A 20606-nucleotide genomic window follows, 5' to 3' on the forward strand; every position below is an offset into this window, starting at 1 on the left:
GTGCAATCTTGTTTATTATGCTCATCATGAGAGCCAGCATGGTGTAATGGTTAAGAGCAGGTGGACTGTCATCTGGAGAACTGGTTTCATACCCCACTCTTCCACATGAGAGGCATACTCTTATCTGGTGAACAAGATTTGCTTCCACACTCCTATATTCCTGTTGGATGACTAGTCAAGGTTCTTCAGAACTCTCTCAGCCTCACCTACCTCAAAAGGTGTCTGTTGTGGGGAGAGGAAGGGAAAGGAGTTTGTAAGCCACCTTGAATCTTTGAGAGAAGTGTATAAATTCAAACTCTTCTTCTAGCCTGCCTTTAATCTATGTGCTCAACTCCGCTGTTGTGTTTGAGGAAAACAAGAGGCAGGGAATGTTAAATGTACACTTGAGAATTGTTGTTCATTGCCAGATAAAATCTAATTAGACATTCAGTAATGGAGGAAGCAGATTGCCTTTCAGTTGCTCTTCCTACCCTTCTTGTAGAATGAAAATTAACAGCCAGTGTATTATAGTGGTTAATGTTAAACTAGGATCTGGCAGATCCATGTTTGAATCCCCTCTGCCATAGAAACTCGCTGGGTGGTGATATTGGTCCAGTCACACACACTCAGCCTCACATGGTTGTTGTAAGGATCAAATGGAGAGCGTAATGATGTAAGCTCTGCTTTGGATTCCCACTGAAGACCCAATAAATTAATAGGAAAATTAAGAGACCTTTCCCTTGACTCATATGGCTTGAATTTAGACTCTTCAGATGGGGAATTCTTAAGGGGTGTCATTCTCATAATTCAGCATTAAAGAGAAAATGCTTTTGTCTTTTGTTTTGTTATTTCTGAATTTAAACATTCCATACAGATCTTTTACAATAAGTCAATTTAAAATTAAGTTTCTAAATACCAACCCAACTTCTCTATCTAATTTTTGTTTGTGCCATGGCTTATTTTGTACAATGACATCAACCTCTTCTTTTTCTCAGACCCTCATCAGAAGGATGACATCAACAAAAAGGCTTTTGATAAATTTAAAAAAGAGCATGGTGTTGTGCCACAGGCAGAGATTGCTACACCATCTGAGCGATTTGACGGTAAGCATTCAAGAACCTTGTCCTAATGTTTGATGAAATAGCATGGTGTCGTTCCCCCCCCCCCCCCCGGCGTTTCTTTGGTATTTTAGCAAGATCACAGTAGCAGGAGCCAGGGCAGATCTTCAGCACTTTAGTGCTTGTTTGATATCTTCGTCTGAAAAATGACATCTAAATGAACTGAAGTTGTTGGGGTGTCAGAGGAGCTGTGATCACTCTCTAGAGACAGCAAATAAAGTCCGATAGTCCAACATTATTTTGGGCAGAAGATCCAGTAGAAGGCGATAACACATCTCAGATGTTTTAAAACTTACTGAACACACAAAAACAGCTATTCATTTCCTCTGTTCTAGGAGCTTGAACTGAAGGCATCCATTTGGTGGGCTAAATAGTTACCAGTAGAACTTCTCTAGATCCGTCTTTCATTTGGGACTTGTTTTCATATTTATTGCTTTCTTCACCAGTACCACTTACAGACTCATCTCCTTGGACCACAGAAGAGCAAAAACTTTTAGAACAAGCTTTGAAGACTTATCCGGTGAATACCCCTGAACGGTGGGAGAAAATAGCCGCTTCTGTTCCAGGCCGATCTAAAAAAGACTGCATGAAGCGTTATAAGGTAAAAAAAAAAATGGTGCTCTTTTCATTTTAGGAATATATACATGTAGTTGTGTCTTTGAGTACCAAAGCTTTTTTAGACATGGAGAGAAGTCCTTAAAGTGTTTTTCCTGCAACAGTGCTCAGTCTCTGGTGTCATACTAAGTTTTCCTTGGGCAAGTTGTGACCAAAGTTAATAGTCATTTGCTAAGAATTATCATGATCAACTTTACTTCTCTAGATTACTCAAGATGGCAGCAAAGTTAAGGGTTCTTTACCACAGCAGAATAAAGCCCAACCGTCTGGGACTGGCTGCAGTAAACAACTAGTTCCCAGTAGCATTTTACATTAATATCACTTTAGGTACATGTGGTCTTATTACTCCACACAACTGTAAACTGAATTCATCATGATGATGGTGGGTGGGTAGTAAGAAACTTCAGAAAAACTGGCCAGTATGTACCCAGAGCAGGGTACTGTGCTTCTGCTGCTCACTTCAGCTGTGTGCTGCTTAGGTTAGAATCCAGTAAGGATGAATGTTCAGCATCAGTGATGACAAAAGATCTCCAAACATGAAAAAGCCAGAAACAGTCATTTAGCCCAGGGTCTGCCCAGGAAGTGCTGTTAGTTAAGGGAAGCTAAGTATAAACGATTTTCTCTCTCTTCTGTTTTAGGAACTTGTTGAAATGGTGAAAGCAAAGAAAGCTGCCCAAGAACAAGTACTGAATGCTGCTAAAACTAAGAAATGAGATTCTTAATGACAATCTTAATGTGTTTTGTTTTATAATAAAAATGCAAATACAACACCTGGTGTTTTTTCCTCCTTTGGACAGTTGTACAACTTCAAGTTTGCAGACTTGAATTTACTCGGAGTCATGGTGAATGAGTGTTTGAACTTTTTAAAAAGACTTGTCACCTGCTTCTCAATGCTTATTTGGCTTGCTAAACATTAAACCTGTGTTGTAATGGATGAGAAATAACTTTGCGAGTCTCTAGAGTTGTGCAGCAGTCTCCCAAAGGGTCCCTTCTGCTTGTAAGAGAGCTTCACAGTGAATGCCTTGTTAAACTCGGAGCCAGTACATGCCACTTCGAAGTCGGTTGTAATCTGGCAGCTGGTCAAGTGGTCCTAAAATGTAGCAAAAGCACTTTTAGAATTAAAGAATAACATTGTAAAACAAATGCTAGGTAGACAGTAATGAAAAGTAGCTTACCCACAGCAGCAATAGCAGGACACTTATCATAGATATACTTGGTGCAAACATCCCTGATGGTTTGAGCATCAATTGCCTGAAATAGGAAGTATGCTCCATCTTAACTTCTGCCTGTTTCATCTAATTTAACCATCTAGTTACAACTATTAAATGTCAGCATGAGCTTTGCATTAAGTTACATTCTCAATCAAAGAAATCCAAATTCTGTAACTAGTATTACTTTATTGTGCAAATTTTTGGTCCCATCTAAAGGGGTGGATCAAATCTGTGCTGGGAGCAGAGTTGCCCTCACCAGAGCACTTGCTCCAGTGAAGGTGCAAATCCATATGCATGCAGCTACCGCCACCCTCCCAAGCAGTGGGACATGATGCTGAACACCATGCCAGCACCCCTACACACACACACCCACCAATGTAGCGGAGACAGTCTGGGTGCGTCGACGCTAGTTGTCATCCTGGCCATTGCCTCCACCAGCGGCTTCGTACCTCTGCCACCTTTTCAGTATCAAGTCCATTAGGCGCAGTAGGGGCTTTCTGGCAGCGGGGAGGCTTGTTTGCATTTTTAGCCTCCCTACACCCCTTTGGGAGCAGCAGGCTGCTGCAGCTGCAGCACTGCCTCCGGGCACTCTACCATTTGGATGGGGCAACCCAGTCATGGGAGGAATCAAAGAGCTGTACAGGGGGGACTGTTTTTGTCTTGCTACTGAGATTTCACCAGGCATTGCCAACACATTTTCAAGAGCCAGAAACTTGGTTTTGTTTGTTAAAGATTCAGTTCCCAGGTAGGTAAACCCTGTAGCTTGTGGTACATTTTGTGGAATCTCTGCACACCCACAGCATTGCTGCAGAGGCTCACCTATAGCTACAATTCCTAACTGATATATTATTCTTTTTTAAAATGCTCCTTACTTCAATTCTTGCTTCAAGTTCAGGAATTGGAATTCGGCGATTGTAACATAACATTTGTCGTCCAATGTCTTCACAAATGGGAGTGGAACCTAAGATTAAACAGTCTTAGTATATACACAAATTGGTTACTTTTTAACAAGGCAACAAGCAGTCCTAGTTCTTACCATCTAGTTGTAACAGCATGTTAGTTTTCAAAAGATTCTTGGCACGGGCTACTTCACTGTCAGTGATGCTAGTGCACAGCCTTACCCTAAAAGACAAGGAGATAAATGAAAAAACATTTGCTAACTGCTTTTGTTCACAGTCCTTTTATTGTTACATTTCACTGGGTTGACCTAGAAAAACTAACTGCATGGTATAAATATTTTAGCAGGGGGCTTAGAGAGATGCTACTACTGAGCTATTTCCTGTCACATCCAAACTGTGTTATGGTGCAGCCATAGACTACAGCTATGTGGTGATGTGTCCACTTCTACCCCCAAGCAATTATTCTGAACTCCTTACCATTCTCTCTGAACAAAGTGCATCATATCCTCTATGGTGGTTGCCTCACAAACCATGTAGACACCCCACAGCCCAGTATCTGTGTAGCAAGTGTTGAAGGACTGGAAACTATGGCAGAGGTTACCATGGCATGCAACTTGAGCAAGCTTACTGGACAGATTCTGTTGGAACAAAATTGGGAAAATATTTTAAGTGGTAGAGCAGGACTTGTCAATTTTGCCATCATTATACAAATGATAATGCTATCCTTTTAAAGATGCATTTCCTTTCTGTTCCAGCTTCTCTGACAACCCTAACACAGGTAATCCTTAGAAGAAAGCATAGCTTTTGGAAGTCTGACATAGCTTGGTTTCCCATTTTACCAAGGACATGCCTTCCTCTTAAATACAGTGAAGCAGGATAAAAACAAGGACTTGAACAACAGATTTTAAATGTCTGACAGAGTCACCAATAAGATTACTTTCACTATGGACAAAAATTATTTTTAGAATGATCCAAGTTAAGGAAACAGCTTGAGACAGTAACAATCTTTTATTGGTAATGTTTGGACAACTTACCACCCCTCCGCCAAAGGAACGATCCCAATTGCCTATCAGTGTATTTGCCACCATGAGAGGAATTGTGTCTGGGTGACACCAGCCAGCAGCTTCCACAGCTATCGCAATGTGTGCCAAAGGCATCTTATCATCCCGCACTCGAATCTGACCAAGAACAATTAAAAGAGTGGTCAGAAAGTCTTGATTATTAATGTGACAAACAAAAGAGATTGATGCTATATGAACAGTGAGCAACCACCACATTTCAACATGTAAACAACAGCAAAGGTAACAGTTTTGATTTACTCTTCAATAACCCCATGATAAAGTGTAACTTTTTGAAAATGAGGTAAGCTTATTTATTTACTTCATATATATTCCACCCTTTCTCCCTAATGAAGAACTGAAGTAGCTTACATCATTCGTATTCCATGTTACCCTCACAAGCACCCAGTGAGGTAGGTTAGGCTGACATTATGTGACCGGACTACAGTCACCCAGCTAGAGTCCATGGCAACCTGTGGATCTGAACCTGGATCACCCATATCCTAGTCTGATACTTTCAAAGCTACACCACACGAGAACCAAACCAGAGGAAACGCTGAGCATTCATGTGTGTCTGCTGCAAGGTGGCAAACTATTTCCCATTTCAGATTGGGAAATAGCAGCAGAAGAGAAGGCTTAAATTACTCCACTCCCCCTTGCTCCATAGTCCTGACAGGAATGCATTCCCTTGCACAGTTCATATTTGAAGTTGGACATCTCCAGGACTCTCATTCCCTGGGACCTCGCTCCCCGCCCCCCAATCCTCTTTCTGTTGACATGTATACCTGAGTGTGGGCCCCAAAATAATAGGAGGAGCCTGAGTTAAAATGACACATGAGTCATGCCAAAGGATGAAAGGAATACAGGGCTATTCCTCTCATTTCATCATTTCTTACATTTACAGGCCACCCTTCCCCTTACAGGCTCAGGGTGATTTCCAACAATGCACAAATACAATAATATACTAATATAAAAATACAATAAGACAGAAGTTGAATTCCATATCAACAATTCATCCTAAATGTATCTATCAGTCATGCACTAAGCCCACAAGGAGGGGTTCAATCAATGGCCATTGCTCCCAAGGATCACAGGCTTCCTCAGAAATAATCAGATCATAACCAATGACCCAAACCAATGATTGCCAAAACAATAAGCAATAGGAATGGAATGGAATAGCTGGGAACAGTCTTTCTAAGCAATCGGACAGTCATGACAAGTACCAGGTCCATAGATACAAACATACCTGACTTCCAGAGGAACATTTTTGACACACACAAAAGGGGAAAACTGCCTACCACAACAGAGTCAAAGGTTTCACATAATTGCATACACCCAAAAGTTTGTATTTTTATTGTTTTTGCAATCCAAGGCTAAAGATTCCTTCCTCTCAGGATCCCAGGGTAAAAGGTATAAAAAGTATACCATTCTGCCCTGAATTCTGTAGGCAATGTAGAATCATCCTGTTACCTCAGCCTCACAGTTGGCCTCTCATCTTTCCTGGATCCTGAATCCCCGCTCTGCTGACCTGGCACTGAGCTTTCAGCCTTCTTCTGGTCAGTTTCATCTCCTGGAGCAGTTTCTTTGCTGCCATGGACAACCCCCACCCTTATCCCAGATCAAGCTCAAATATCACTTATTCTTTTATAAGGTTGATTTCTCTGTAGATAGGCAACCATTCTAGGAAAAGGTTTTGTGTTTTATTGCTGTCACATTTCTATTTTGAATTTTTCATTACTGCTCTACCATATTACATGGATTGTTTGTTTCTTTTTCTGTTAGCAAAATTTTAAAAATCCTTTGTTTAAGAATCTTTTCCACCCAGTTTTTCCAAGTGTTGATATGAATCTGCACCTCCATTTACAAAGGTAATATGGTTCCAAGTGCTTAAATGTCCCAAATACAAATGTTTGTTTTGTCTGCATGTTACAGCCCCTTACACGTGTATACCGATACAAAACCTCTGGAGCCTTGATCATCCGAAAATAACTGAAAGAAGCACTGCAGAGGGGAATGAATCAAACCAATCAAAGAAAGAGCAGCCAGCAATCAATTATTAACAATCCACTGAATTACAGATGTTGCTTTGAACCATGCTAACAGCCTCTTCCTGCTTCATCAAGTCTTGCAGCCATTTCTGTAATCAAGGCTCAGCTTACCAGATGTCTTGTATTACTACTGCATTAGCAGTTATTTTTCAAGTTGCCGCTTTGCTGGAAAAAGAGCAGACGCTCTGTCTCAACTTACTTCACTGCCTGTGAATCGGCAAGGGGGCAGAGCTGGTGCTTCTCCTTTCACGGTACAGGGTAAGTTACCAAAATGATATTTCGCTAAATCAAGCAGCTCATCATGAGGGACTCCTAAATAATTGACACAAAACTACTATTTAGCAGGAGGCACACAAACAAATAATTTGCACCACAATTTAATATTTCCATTTAGAAATCAAAATTACAGTAATGTGTTATCTACCATCCGCTATTGATTTCATACTTTGTTTTCCTACATCTTTTATACCTAATGTAGTCAAACCACTATTGCTAAGGCTTTTTGAAAAGCTACAATTTTCTTCAAATGACTTACTGCATTTAACAGAAAGGAAAGACCAACAGTGGATCCATCTTCTTGATTTTAGGAGATAAACATTCTAATTGTCTGGCTTATTTTTACCTCATTTATGCCCTGTCTTTCTCCCCAGTGAAGATATAAAGCAGCTTATAATGTTCTCCATTTCATTCTCACAACAATCCTGTGAGGTGGCTTAGGCTGAGAGTGTGTGAATGGCTCAAGGTCATCCAGCAACAGTGAGAACTGGAACTTTGATCTCTCAGAGCCTAGACTTGACACTAACCACAATATCCTGGGGGTTGTGTCTATGTCTCCAACTTAAAACTAACACTGTGCAATACTAGGTCTTCCACTTCTGTTTTGTTTTGTTTGAAGGCCTCTACAGTATCAACTGGGGAGGGTTTCCTTATCTCTGCTGCCAACCTAAAAATTATGCTTTGGATACATACCTCCTGCAGCAGCCAGTACCATTCTAGGTCCTTTGTAGTGTGCTGTTATATACTCCACCAAGTCATTACGGTTTATGGACCTGCAAGAGGTTCAGAAAAACTTTAATGCATCTAGTAAAAGATGGGTGCAAGAGCTCATTTAGTTGAACTAAGCAAGAACCTTTGGCTAAGGCTGAAGAGCAATTTATCACTTGCTAGTCAAGGTGCATCCAATGACGTTGATGGATTACTGTCCACCAGTACTGATTCAGGATACACAAAAGGAAATACTTCTTTGTACAGTTAATGATTAAAATGTAGACAGGCACAGACAGCTTTACAAAGGGATTAGATTCATGGAGGGCAGATCTATCAGTGGCTACTAGCTATGGTGATTAAATGGAACCTCCACATTCAGAAGCAGTAAGCCTCTGAATGGCTGTGCCAAGAGGCAGCATCAGTAGAAGGTCTTGACACCTGTACCTCCAGAGTAACTGGTTGGCCATTGTGTGAGATAGGATGCTGGAATAGATGGGACCACTGGTCTGATCCAGCAGGGCTCTTATGTTCTAAAGGTGGCTGATGCTAATTTCATTTTGGCAACAACAGCACAATGTCTCATTTGCATCCAATTAATGTAATGTAATAAATAACCATGGTTTGCTACTTTTAAAAAAATCCAGTGGCTGTGCAGTCCAGCCTGTTATTTGTACAGCAAGCCGCACCCACAGATATAAGTATGCATGTGCCTCTTTTCTCACTAGCCATGTGTTCTTGAACACAAGTAGTTTTAGGAACTCTGCTTCCAAAGCCAATCTCAAACCCAGCATACAAATATTTTACATAAATATACATCACAAACCATATTGTGTCACTACCTGGCATTTAGCAACAGAAATATTCATTTTCTGGAAGAACTGCATTTGCCTAGGGACAAAATATGCAGAGTGCTTGAAATATGCCACATCCCTGCATGAAAAGCAATAGCTATAGGAAACACTCTACAAGAGCAAATGGGCATTTAATTCATACATGCATACATAATTCATACATACATACATACATATTTATTTTTCCTGTACTGACAACTAATTTCTTTTCAACTAGGTATATTCATTTTTTTTGTTTTTAACATTATTTAAGAAATAGGAGCAACAGTGAAACATACTTGATATTTTCTGTGGGTCCTAAAATAGTCCGTCCTAGTGCAGTATCTTGATAAGCTGTGGCATGAAGATAATCAAAGACAACTTCCTGCAAATTGGTCTCAACTTCCTGCATCTCTCGAAGAATCACACCACGCTCCCGCTCAATTTCTGCCTCCCCAAGTGTGCTATTCTGTATGATGTCAGCAAGAATCTCCACAGCTACAGGGAAAGATAACAAACAAATAATAACAGCAATACAGAAAACTTCTCTATAATCTACCTAATAAGTTTTATACAGTACAATACCATGTAAAGTTAGTCAACTGGACACGAATAACTCTGAATGGGATTGCACTAGTAGCTACATATCTAATAAATGGCGTCATATGGGAGAGGCAGTTAAGTATGCTTCAGGAAAGCAAGAAAAAGTATGTAGCTGTGTACTTTTATTTTTTCACCTCTTTAAATCTTTTCAAACAAGTCTCATGGCTTTTAAAGGAACTTACTTTTAGTAAGTAAGCAGAGGATAGTTATCTTTCTTTGTAAGATTATGAAATCTATCTTAGGAAAACAGTTATGGTTCCACTCTTAAACACACACACGACTAGAAAAAAATCAAATTCAAATTTATCAATTAAAATCTTACAGTATGATGTTTTGTTCTAAACAACTACTACTAAGTGGATTATGCGGAAGTAAATGAACCAAGTCAGATACAGGGAAATGGAATGATTCACAATTTTAAAACTGTCAGGAAAATACACAGATATAATACATAATTTTGTATTGTGGGGATGAATTCTTGAAGACTTTTAAATCTGCCAAATGCTCTCAGTGCAAAAGGCATTATAAGCATGGTTATGAAACTGGAGTTGGCCCTGTAACCTAAGGCAGCAGGTTTGTATAATGCTGATAAAGCAGTAAGGTCAGATTTAAGATCAAGATAAACACTATCTATTTAAGAGAGGTAACTCAGCTCACCAAATGAAAAGTAATTAGGACTTCTTCATACATTACATCAAGGCTGTAAATCTATGCACATTTAATTGGAAATAAGTCCTGCTGAACTCAGTAAAACTAACAAATAAACAAGCATATGTCAAGGTATTTTACAAGGTATTTTAAATTTAAATATATACATACATTTGCAAACATGCATTCCACAGGAATATTCACTGGGAAGCTAGCACTGGCTGAGGCTCCCTATCTAGCATACATTTCGTGGCACACTCATGTTTTCTCTGAATAATATCTGAAAGAGGCTTAAGAGTAACGTCTTTTGAAAAATTCAATCTATTAGGAACTTACCTCTTGGCAAGTCTTTTGAAAAAGCCTTTGCATAATAGACAGTTTGTTCTCTTGATGTATAAGCATTCAGGTGAGCTCCCATGTTTTCAATTTCTAGCTCAAGGTCCAACTGAGACCTCTTTCGTGTTCCCTGTAATTTAGAGTGAAATAATTAGTTCAGCTGTAAATGGCAACAGAACAAGACAGCCAAATGACTTAAATGGAAAAGATACATTGATATAATGTGATAATATAATATAATCCCCCATCAGAAAAAACATTCTGCAGGTGTACCACAGCAATGGTACCCTAGTCGTCTGCACCCTACTAGTCTGTCAAGTGGGTGACATTTCCAGATTATAGTAGTAGCAACAAGCCTTTATTGGCATATAAGACAATGCAGGTAAAAAACAGATTAAAAAAAACCAGATTTAAAACAATCCCCAAAGAGAATGATAACAAAGAGTCTCTTAATAACAGAGTGACACAACAAAGTTAAAAAGCAGAACTATCCTTTAGGGTGTATAATTTCCAGTAAAAACTTGGCCACCAATTCACAAACTACAAGACCAGGGTTATTTAGCATAAGATCTTTTGAGTACCTGAAATCCTGCCACAGTTCCAAGGAAACAGCATTTGCATATTTTCCCCTAATTCCCTCATATTTAGTGCAATACAAGAGGGAATGGGTTAAAGTTTCCAGTTGATTAGAGTTACAAGAGCAGAATCTCTTCGCGGCCTCTATTTTTTTAAATCTACCATGTAGCAGCGCTGAAGGCAGAACATTGAACCTAGCCAATGATATAGCTCTCCTAAGGCATGCATATATAATCTGTATGCATCCCCGTTTAAATGGTATCGAGGAGCTAAAGGAAAATAAACACAGGAACAAGGCAGTAGAGGAGACATCTGGCTCACAAGATAAGGGGTGATGAGTTGGACCTCGTTGGACCTCAGAAAATACCATAGCAACATAAGTTAATGTCAATACAGTGTATTCCAAGGACAGCCATGGAAGCAACCTCCCCAACAAATTCCGATACTAATTAGAAACTCTGGTTTCTAGATTTGGGTTGCTGTGGTATTTTATGGAGTATATAGAAAGGAGTCAGAGTCCCATCAGAAGGTCCATCAAATAAATAGGATTAGGAGTCCCAAATGACTCTCTAAATACTGGGTGTTTTCAGGTGTGCGGTACGTCTATATTTTTGGCCATTATGTTATTACTGGTTGAGGAACTATGACAGTTTGCATATTTTCTAAGAAACAGAATGGAACAGACCATAGGCCCTTTCAACTAAAGTGCATAAATTTGAAGAAAGGATGTTTATTTAATTCTTACAGAAGAACATAATTCCTCAAAAATGCCTTTGAAATAAAATGAAACTCCAGAGCAACATAAAAGGCTGCACTTCGGCTATAGCGTACAACCAGAGAATGGCCAACACATAGAGGTAGGGCAGAAATTTTTCCCAAAGAAAATGTTCAATTTCTAAAGAGTCAGTGCTTCACAAAATTACCATTTTATTTTATTAAAACGTTTATCTCCTTCCTTTCCTTACAGTTCAAAGCAGCTTACAATAATAGTTTACAACATTTCCAATTAAAACCAGAATAAAATACTGAAGAGATTTGAATAAATACCACTGCCAATAGGCTACTGGCCAAGCTTGGTGTTTCAAAGTTTCAATGAATGTTTTGTTAGGTGATTCACTCTAAGTATTACATGAGACAGTATGTGCATGCTTTATTCATTAGTTAATTTAGAGGGTTAGGGAGAATAAAACCAGAAACACATACAATAATTCAAATTAAAAACATCAAGTTTTTACTTCACCTAACTGGCTATGCAGATCAAATCAAAACCCAATCTAAAATGCCTATTTATATGCCTCCTCTCTTGTTATGTTCCACATGGTAAAGCACCTTCTTTTCACTGCCAGAGGATCGAGTGATGACCATAAGCAGAGGCAAGGTTAGACAGATTCATGGAGGTTATGTTCATCAGTGGCTACTAGCCACAGTGACTAAAGGGAACCTCCATGTTCAGATATAGTAAACCTCTGAATACCAGTGCTGGGAGGCAACATCATGGGAAGACCTCAGTCTCTCTGCACTGTTGCTGGATTGCTAGAGAAATTGGTTGGCCACTGTGTAAGACACAATGCTAGACTAGATGCTAGACTAGAGCACTGGTCTGACCCAGCAGATCTCTCCTCATGTTCTACAAATCCATCCAGCTGAGCACAGGACGACATCCTTCACAAAAATAGGGATCTCCAGCAAGCTCTGTGCCCCTGTGAGTAACAAAGCACTCTGTCATATAAGAGGCAAACAATCCTACTAGCCCCATGCAATCCATGCGGCAGAGGTCCCCCAGAGAAATAATAATACAATCAATCACATGTAGCCAGACTGTAAATGCCCTCTTCTCCCTTAGACATTGCAGCCACCTTGAAAGTACTGAAGCATTAAATATTTTATACAAGGTTATTTAACCCTGTTTGGAAAAAAACCTAAATTACCTCCTTACTTCCTAGCCTAAGGCTAGGCATACGGTCTCCTGAATTAAACATGAAGACAAATTAATATTTCAGTCCAAAAGCTACACAGAAAACTAGTTTCAAAGACTTGCCTTAAAAGCCATGTGCTCCAGGAAGTGGGCTGTTCCATTGTTTTTCTCATTCTCATATCTGCTGCCAGCATCAATCCAAAGTCCCACCTCATTAAAAACAAAATATTAGGTCTCATCAAATGAAAAAAAAATACCACCTGAATTTTCTGAGGGATCAAATGGATGAGAACTTAATATGAGAAGTTTTGTATCCCAGAGAAAGTAAACGGACAGTTAGACATGCAATTGTGTTCTCAGCCTCACCAAACATCAGCTCCATCTTCTGACATCTCTCAAGATGCTTTCATTGTTCCTACGTACTTCTGATATCGAGCAAGCAATTCCTCTTAGCATTATGAACACATGAGGCTGTTCTTTCCATAAAGGACACCCTCACCCCACCCCCACCCCCTTCAGAAAGTAAGAAAAGAGGCATTTTCAAACAGTCAGTGAAGATGAGGTACAGAACACCCTTTGTGAAAAGAAACTGGCAGAGAACTGGAGGTCAAAGCACAGAACTATTCTGTAGGACACAAAGTCAGTTTTCCCATTTTGAAAATTTTTCATTTTTTATCTGGGAAGACATGGCATTACATTACTGTTGCTACATCCCCTTTTACATCATTGTATCTGTCAAAAGCTACTCATCTTTTGCAGACTCCTTATAAGAAACACATGCATACCTGATGAGGTGAACAATGCTGACATAGTTATGCTAGTATTCTGGACAAGGAGTGTGGCTGAGTTCTCTCCTGCAACCTTTCTCAAGCTGTATTTCAGGCATAGTTTGATGCATGTTCCATGGCAGCTGAAATGGTTCTTGGAGATTGCACAGCTGCAAGTCAGCTTATGGAGTACCCTGTCTCCATGTATTGCAAACCCCCATGTTTTAATAGACTACGTTATCATAGAATCATAGAGTTGGGAGAGATCCCAAGGGCCATCAAGTTCAACCCCCTGCAATGTAGGAACACACTGATTACGAACCACAGATGACGCTATTATTGGTGCATCTTTCTAATCCCCTCCACTGCACTAGTTAGATTTTCACAATCAAACTGCAACATCAGAATACCCACTCAGGTTGCAACAACTGCTGAGCTTCATGACTGTCTGCTTCCCTGCTGTTGCAGTCATTCAGCTCTTCACACAAACTTTTTCCTTATCCAGGTACTACATAAAACAGGAGAAGGGAGGACAGCCTGATCTTATCAGATCTTGGAAGCTAATCAGGGTTGGTGCTTGGATGAGGGCCATCAAGAAAGACTCTGCAGAGAAAGGCCATGGCAAACCACCTTTGCTTCTCACCTTGAAAGCCTCCTGCTGGGGTTGTCATAAGTCAGTTGTGTCAGCACATACATAAGTCAGCACATACATAAAACAGTTTAATACTAATACATTCCCTGTAACAGAAGTGAACTCTAACTACTCCGGAATCCAAATTCGAAACAAGTTTATTGAAAAACAAATATGGGATTTACTTCTGTATAAGGGTAACCAAATAATACTTTCAAAACTTGCTTAATTCAACAATATTGGTTTTTAAAAGATCACAGGCAGGGGTGGAAAAGAGAAAGCGGTTCACTCTCAACTGTAACCTACTGTGCATGTGGAAAGTCCAGAATCTTCAGAGGCAACTCTTAATCCATTCTCCAGGGATAACACTTTTGTCTCAGGGACATTGACGGCAATCTGGGGTATTTCTTTGGTAGCTGTGCATTTGATTCTTCCAAGATGAACAGACTGTGGAGAAAACAGTCATGAGCCCAAACAAAACACTGCCTTGTGAAAGAGATGCAATGGAAATGTGTGCCTCAGAGCTCTGCATATACAAAATTTCAAAGCAAATGGTTTTCAGGAATATCAACCAGGAAGTCACTGGCATGGTCTCAAATTGAACAATTGTAAAGGATATTCTGAGATTATGAAGAGTGATGCTGGACAGACAGGAGGTTCCAATGTAGTCTCTTTGAACAATTTAAACAAGAGGGAAAATTTGGAGCTGGAGATTTTCTATCTATGATGGCATCACACTGGAACACTCAGTCACGAACGCTGGTGCCAGCCATGGGGACACTGTGGGTATCATCCAAGGTTCAGTAATGGGAAGAATATTGTTATAAACAAGCTACCCAAGCAGAATCTTGCTGCATCATCATGAGAGGGGGCATGCAAGGGAGGGGAGGGAGGGGGCCCGGCATCTGGACATGGCCCACCCACCCTAGTGGAGGGAGGGGAAGGGGAGGGAGGGGTGGCATGCAAGGGAAGGGGAGGGAGGGGAGGGAGGGGTGGCATGCAAGGGAGGGGAGGGAGGGGGCCCGGCATCTGGACATGGCCCACCCACCCTAGTGGAGGGAGGGGAAGGGAAGGGAGGGGTGGCATGCAAGGGAAGGGGAGGGAGGGGAGGGAGAGGTGGCATGCAAGGGAGGGTCTGCCTTCAAAGCAGACTAGCAGTGTCATTTTTTGGCTTCTTCTAGAATCCTAGCATGACAACGTGTCCAGAATGGCTTCTTCTAGAATCCTAGCTTGACAACGTGTCCAGAATGAGCACAAACCAAGTTCTAAATGCATCATGGCTGCTGGGGTGCCTCTGGGTAGGGTTAAAACTCTCTTTATAAAGAGATTTTAAATGGATTCCAGTTTTGTGACCAGGGTGATTGTTCCAGTCCCAAACCTCCACTCAATACCTTATTCTGGTATAATTTCAGAGTTCAGTCAATCCAGAAATCTCCTTTAGTACTGTAAAAATTTCAAATAGCACCTATGGATCTTAAAGTTGTGGATTTGGTGGCCACCAAGTGAGCCTTTCAAGACAGTTTCACTAAAGGTTACCCCAAGATATGTAAAGGAGCTGCATTAGTCTACTGGGGGGGAGGGGGGCATTAACAGTCCACTGAAATATACACTTTTTTTTTCTGAAGACCATCTTCAAATAGTGTGCCAGCAAAGCTCTACTTTGAAAACTTCATTCTTGACATCAACCAAGCTGCAGTACTCACTACAGTTTAGGCATATAAGGGACTGGAAGAGGCCCAACTTCCATCAGTGTCGGAATTATAGCAGTTGAGAACCTTCAGCAACATTTTTCAGGAAACCCTGTAAGGCAATGTTCTTCCATAAGGTTTCTTCCTCACTTAGAAATGTGGTTGCCTTGATCTCATTTTTTCCCTACCTGAATTTTTTTTGGGTTGAGACTTTTGGAGGCATTCTCTTTTGTGATGGCATTCTGCAATTTTGAGGATATTGTTTGACAGAACCTTTTTTGAATTAGTTCTAAGCTGCCTTGAGCTTTATGGAAATCTATAAAAATATCAAACAAATAAATACTCCCTCCTCAAAAAGACATTTAAGAAGCAATATTGAAGATTCAATAAGTCATCTTCAACACTGCCTAATTTCATACAAGGACTAAAATCTTGTTGGACCACATGATAGGATTTCAAATGGTATGCAGGAATTCTGGCATCATAAGCTGTAAGTCAAGTTAAGTAGAGAGCCAGGCTAGATCACAGGGCCATTCACAGCACAATCGTACGCCAAGTTACAGCCTTCTAAATTCATTTAAGTCAATGAACTTAAAAGAGTCTGTCTAGGATTTAATGTCAATGAACTTCTTGGTAGAGCTTATATTTGAACTCTGGATTTATATGAAATCTGTCCATTCAGATGACATGCATCCCATTCAATAATGAGACCTATATGCCAACGATCTGCAAAACTGCTTTGGAAAAAAAGACTTGCAATTGCCAAAAATGTTTGGAATGATATGATATGAAAAATTATAATAGCAGACAAAACAACTGCAAAAATTAAAGCCACTTAAAATTCCTTTTATATTAAAAAAAAACAGTAAAAAGGATTTTTAAAAAATCATCTGAGGACTCAAATAAAAGATTAGGTCCATGCCTTTAAAGAATTCCTCCAGTGAATTCTTATGAAGTCTGACAGCCCAATTCATCGGGGGGGGGGGGTAGTTTCAGTGTGGCCAAGGCAGCATAGCCCCTCCACCTCCAAAGAGATTTTTGGTAGCACTCGCTGGAAAAAAACAGGTAAAACTGCAGGGAAACCTTCAATTAGGTTGCAAACTCCCTATGCAGTCCAATGGGTTTTGTACCTCACTTTTAGCTGACATAGTTATGCTAGAGGCTGACAGCCAGGAAACCTACTGAAGCAAGAGGCTGACAGCCAGGAAACCTACTGAAGTCAACTCTGCCCCTGAGAATGATCAAGAACTGTCCCACTGGCAATGGCGCCTGCTCCTGCAGCAGAGCCATACAGCCATACAGCACCCAGTGCCAGCGTTAGTGCCCCTCTCACTGGCATAGATACTACTTAAACCATATGCACGAATACTGATACCAGTGGCAACGTCACTGCACAGCACTTGGTGTTGTGATTGGTGTTTGGAATATGCTGATTGGTGTTTGGAATATGCTGCCACAGGAGGTGGTGATGGACACTAACCTGGATAGCTTTAAAAGGGGCTTGGACAGATTTATGGAGGAGAAGTCGATTTATGGCTACCAATCTTGATCCTCTTTGATCTGAGATTGCAAATGCCTTAACAGACCAGGTGATCGGGAGCAACAGCCGCAGAAGGCCATTGCGTTCACATCCTACATGTGAGCTCCCAAAGGCACCTGGTGGGCCACTGCGAGTAGCAGAGAGCTGGACTAGATGGACTTTGGTCTGATCCAGCTGGCTTGTTCTTATGTTCTTATGTTCTTATGTTCACTTCTGCCCCCCCCCCCCTTCCCAGTGGATTGTAAAAGCCTTTTCATTCCTGGCATCTGGTTGATCAGACTTTGCCCTGAACCAGTTCCCAAACCTGGTCTACTGAAACGTGGTGCCACCTGCCTAATCTCAGAAGATGGAGGACCCAAAGCACAGCCCCAGGATATAACCAGTGGCTGGATAGGTTCATAGGGTTAGTACTTGCTACATCTGATAGTCTTGCTGAAATTCTTAATCCCCATCTATATTAAAACATTATGTACTGTGGCTAAAACAGCCAGCATGGTGTAGCAGTTAAGGTGTCAGACAAGGATCTGGTTTGAATCCTCACTCCGCCATGGAAACTTGCTGAGTGACCCTGGACCAGTCACACATGATCAGCTTCTACCCTTGCAAGTATCTGGATGGAAGACATCCAAGGAATACCAGGTTGTGGTACAGAGGCAGGCAATGACAAACTATTTCAGAATGCCTCTTGCTTTGAAATCCCTAAGAGGTCGCCATGCCAGCTGTGATTTGACAACAAACAAATGTGACTAATAGGCTGTAATGATCTTTTGTGAATCTATGCAGAAGGAAGCTAGGAAAATTAAAAATAAGGAGATTTAAAAGAAAAAATGTAGAAGCCTAGGCTGCATTTCAGTAGGCCTTGAGAAAAATCAAGCCCTCTTTAATGTCATGATTTAATCATACGGCATGAACTACAGTTCTCAACATTTCAGTGTGCTCTGGATTGTCCCTGGCGCGCCGTCATTAATCGCATCCCAGGAGGAAAAAAACAAACCAGAAGTCCAGAAGCACCTTAAAGGCTAGCATCAGCACGTCTCCCTAAAGTTCATACTGGAATAAGTAGGGTCTTCAAGATGTCTCCAGACCTCTGCTTCGCTATCTTCTGGAATCCTACATGTCCCAGCATGCCAAGCGCCGCCGATTCTGTGCGTGCTTAAACTAGGGAGAGACGTTCCCTTCCCTGTCCGAGAATTGGGGCTGCCGAGATTAACGACTGGATCTCCTGCCGTTGCTCTTTACTCACCCGCTTCACTACACCCGCAGCGAGACGTGAGCCCGACCAAACCCGCAGGAGCCGCCCGCCGGCTAGACACCCCATGGATGTGGCCGCAGCCATCTTAGCGCGAGGGTGCCCGAGAGAGGGCGAGGAGCACTTCCGGGGAAAGGCGGATGTCGATATTTCAATACATATCACTTGTAAAAAAATTTGTCTGAGTGTGTGTTTCTATCCGCCATCCTTTTCTCCGCTCCCTCATTTTGTTCCAGGGCAAAAATTACGAGGATTAAGTAGAACATTCTGTGATCTTGTGTAGGATTGACAGGTTTCTTTCGAAATGTCGTGTTTGGTACAAGTAGAAGTCATTAATGTAATGAATGTAAAGTCATCTCTGGGAATGTTATCTCTGGGAATTTCTTAATTTGGGAGCTGCACGCTCACCTCCTCTTTGTGTTCCATTTTTTTCTCTCACGGTATTTTTTCCTGGTTTATGAATAATGAAATTATCTTGAGCTGGATGCCAATTTCCCAATTCTCCCTCTCCCCCACTTTCTGCTTTAGCCGGATTCTACTTGAGTTTTACTTAAGGAAGAAAGATTGCAGAATGAGGAGACTACGGAATGGCCACGCAGATTTTTTTAAAAAAATTAAAATCTCAGTGTAGGCGTTTTGAAACACGTTATTAAGAAAATGAATATATTTACCTATGTATAACTCTTAGTTATACTAAATAAATATATTCAGACCGCTGCTGAAAAACAGGAATACATGGTCCTAACAGCAGAGGATTACCAGAGCCATAGAAGAGCAATTAGGAAGGTGACACCTTTTCTCCTCTAGGGCAACAGAAATCAAGCATGAAATACTGGCTTGGGATCCACCCCCAGGGGAATCTTTACTAGCAGGGATGGACACTGTTGAAAAACCTGGACAAAAAAGTATCGGAAGTGAATGCCACAGTATGCCTGGACATTGAGGTGTGATAAATCACTCCAAGTATGTATAAGTGTCACCTCTGTGAATGCCTTTAACCTGGGAGCTGCCCTCTCGCCTCCTCTTCCCATTGTTCTCTCTCACTCATGGACTTTAATAGAAACAGATGTTTCTGCAGGTCTATCTTGTAGAAACAATAGCTCATACTTGCACGCATACGATGCTAGACCAACTGGTGACTTGTGACAGGAAAACGTATTCTCTAGATAAGTTGCTTTTTTCTTTCAAATGCAACCTGAATGTGAACAGAATTAACTTGAATAAATGAAAGTTTTACTTTTTTGCAATCTTGGCAGGATTATTTACTTCATTCAATATCATGCTTCTATGACTGGGCAAACTCTGCTATATTAACCAAATACTCAATAAAACTGTTGTCCATAGCCCGGGTCTCTTGCAACAAGAGACATTCAAATGCACCAAGAAATTTAAAAAGATGAGGGAGTTTAACTTTAGAACCCTGTCCTGGTACATTCCATGAAAGTACATGAAATTCAGGAAGTCAATACTCAGCAGCCTGTATACATGCCACCGCTCCCTAAATGCTAACCATACTGACTACCCTATGCATAGAACCTCTCTCAAGAAGTTCCTCAGTGGGGCTGAGGGGAAGAGGGACATGCTGGGAGACCTGTAGCAATGGCTGAAGGTCCATCTCTTCTAACTTACTGACATTCGTCTCAACAGAGGGATGTCTTAGATTGTTCTTTAATAAGAATAATGGGGTTGGCTGTGGTACATTGTGAATAACAGGTGGCAGAGATCCATCTTGATGAGGGAGACCCAATGGTTTGAGGTTAGCAACATTCTCCAACCCAAGCAATTCACCCCCTCAAATTGGGTCTTAGCTAAAACCCAGAGCCCCAGCTTCCTTAAGAGCCAACAGCCCAGAATATAGAACCTGCCGCCTGCTCACCAGGACATTTTCTTCAGGGGACAAGCAATTCA

The 20606-nt window shown here is 41.0% G+C and overlaps 2 protein-coding genes across 4 annotated transcripts in view; one reads left to right on the forward strand and one right to left on the reverse strand.

Moving 5' to 3' along the window:
• Positions 1 to 2480, forward strand: part of DNAJC2 (DnaJ heat shock protein family (Hsp40) member C2) — a 22707-nt gene extending 20227 nt beyond the window's left edge. For all 3 annotated transcript variants that reach the window (XR_007244775.1, XM_048499715.1, XM_048499717.1), the window contains exons 15-17: positions 975 to 1082; positions 1544 to 1698; positions 2351 to 2480. Coding sequence is in view for 2 of the 3 variants with exons in the window: in XM_048499715.1 (XP_048355672.1) it covers positions 975 to 1082; positions 1544 to 1698; positions 2351 to 2425 (338 nt within the window). In the remaining variant the exon portion in view is untranslated. The remainder of the gene's footprint in view (positions 1 to 974; positions 1083 to 1543; positions 1699 to 2350) is intronic.
• PMPCB (peptidase, mitochondrial processing subunit beta) lies at positions 2443 to 18810 on the reverse strand. The gene is made up of 13 exons (XM_048499718.1): positions 18693 to 18810; positions 14528 to 14668; positions 12947 to 13033; positions 10333 to 10462; positions 9045 to 9243; positions 7898 to 7977; positions 7128 to 7240; positions 4857 to 5000; positions 4300 to 4460; positions 3960 to 4045; positions 3796 to 3884; positions 2888 to 2963; positions 2443 to 2802 (listed from the first exon to the last, which is right to left on the reverse strand). Exons 1-13 carry the CDS (start codon positions 18783 to 18785, stop codon positions 2738 to 2740), a joined length of 1464 nt encoding a protein of 487 aa, XP_048355675.1. The 5' UTR covers positions 18786 to 18810; the 3' UTR covers positions 2443 to 2737.
• Between the last annotated feature and the right edge of the window lie 1796 nt (positions 18811 to 20606).

Source organism: Sphaerodactylus townsendi, linkage group LG06 (assembly GCF_021028975.2).
Source record: "Sphaerodactylus townsendi isolate TG3544 linkage group LG06, MPM_Stown_v2.3, whole genome shotgun sequence".
Classification (NCBI taxonomy): Eukaryota; Metazoa; Chordata; class Lepidosauria; order Squamata; family Sphaerodactylidae; genus Sphaerodactylus; species Sphaerodactylus townsendi.

What these genes read in the sequence shown, in the direction of transcription:
- PMPCB (XM_048499718.1), bottom strand. Translation starts at nt 18,785, where the DNA reads ATGGCTGCGGCCACATCCATGGGGTGTCTAGCCGGCGGGCGGCTCCTG. An exon ending in TTCAAAAGACTTGCCAAGAG is followed by an intron (nt 9,244 to 10,332) that starts GTAAGTTCCTAA and finishes CTTTCCCTGTAG; the next exon opens with CTGTGGAGATTCTTGCTGAC. An exon ending in TCCTGCTATTGCTGCTGTGG is followed by an intron (nt 2,803 to 2,887) that starts GTAAGCTACTTT and finishes GCTACATTTTAG; the next exon opens with GACCACTTGACCAGCTGCCA.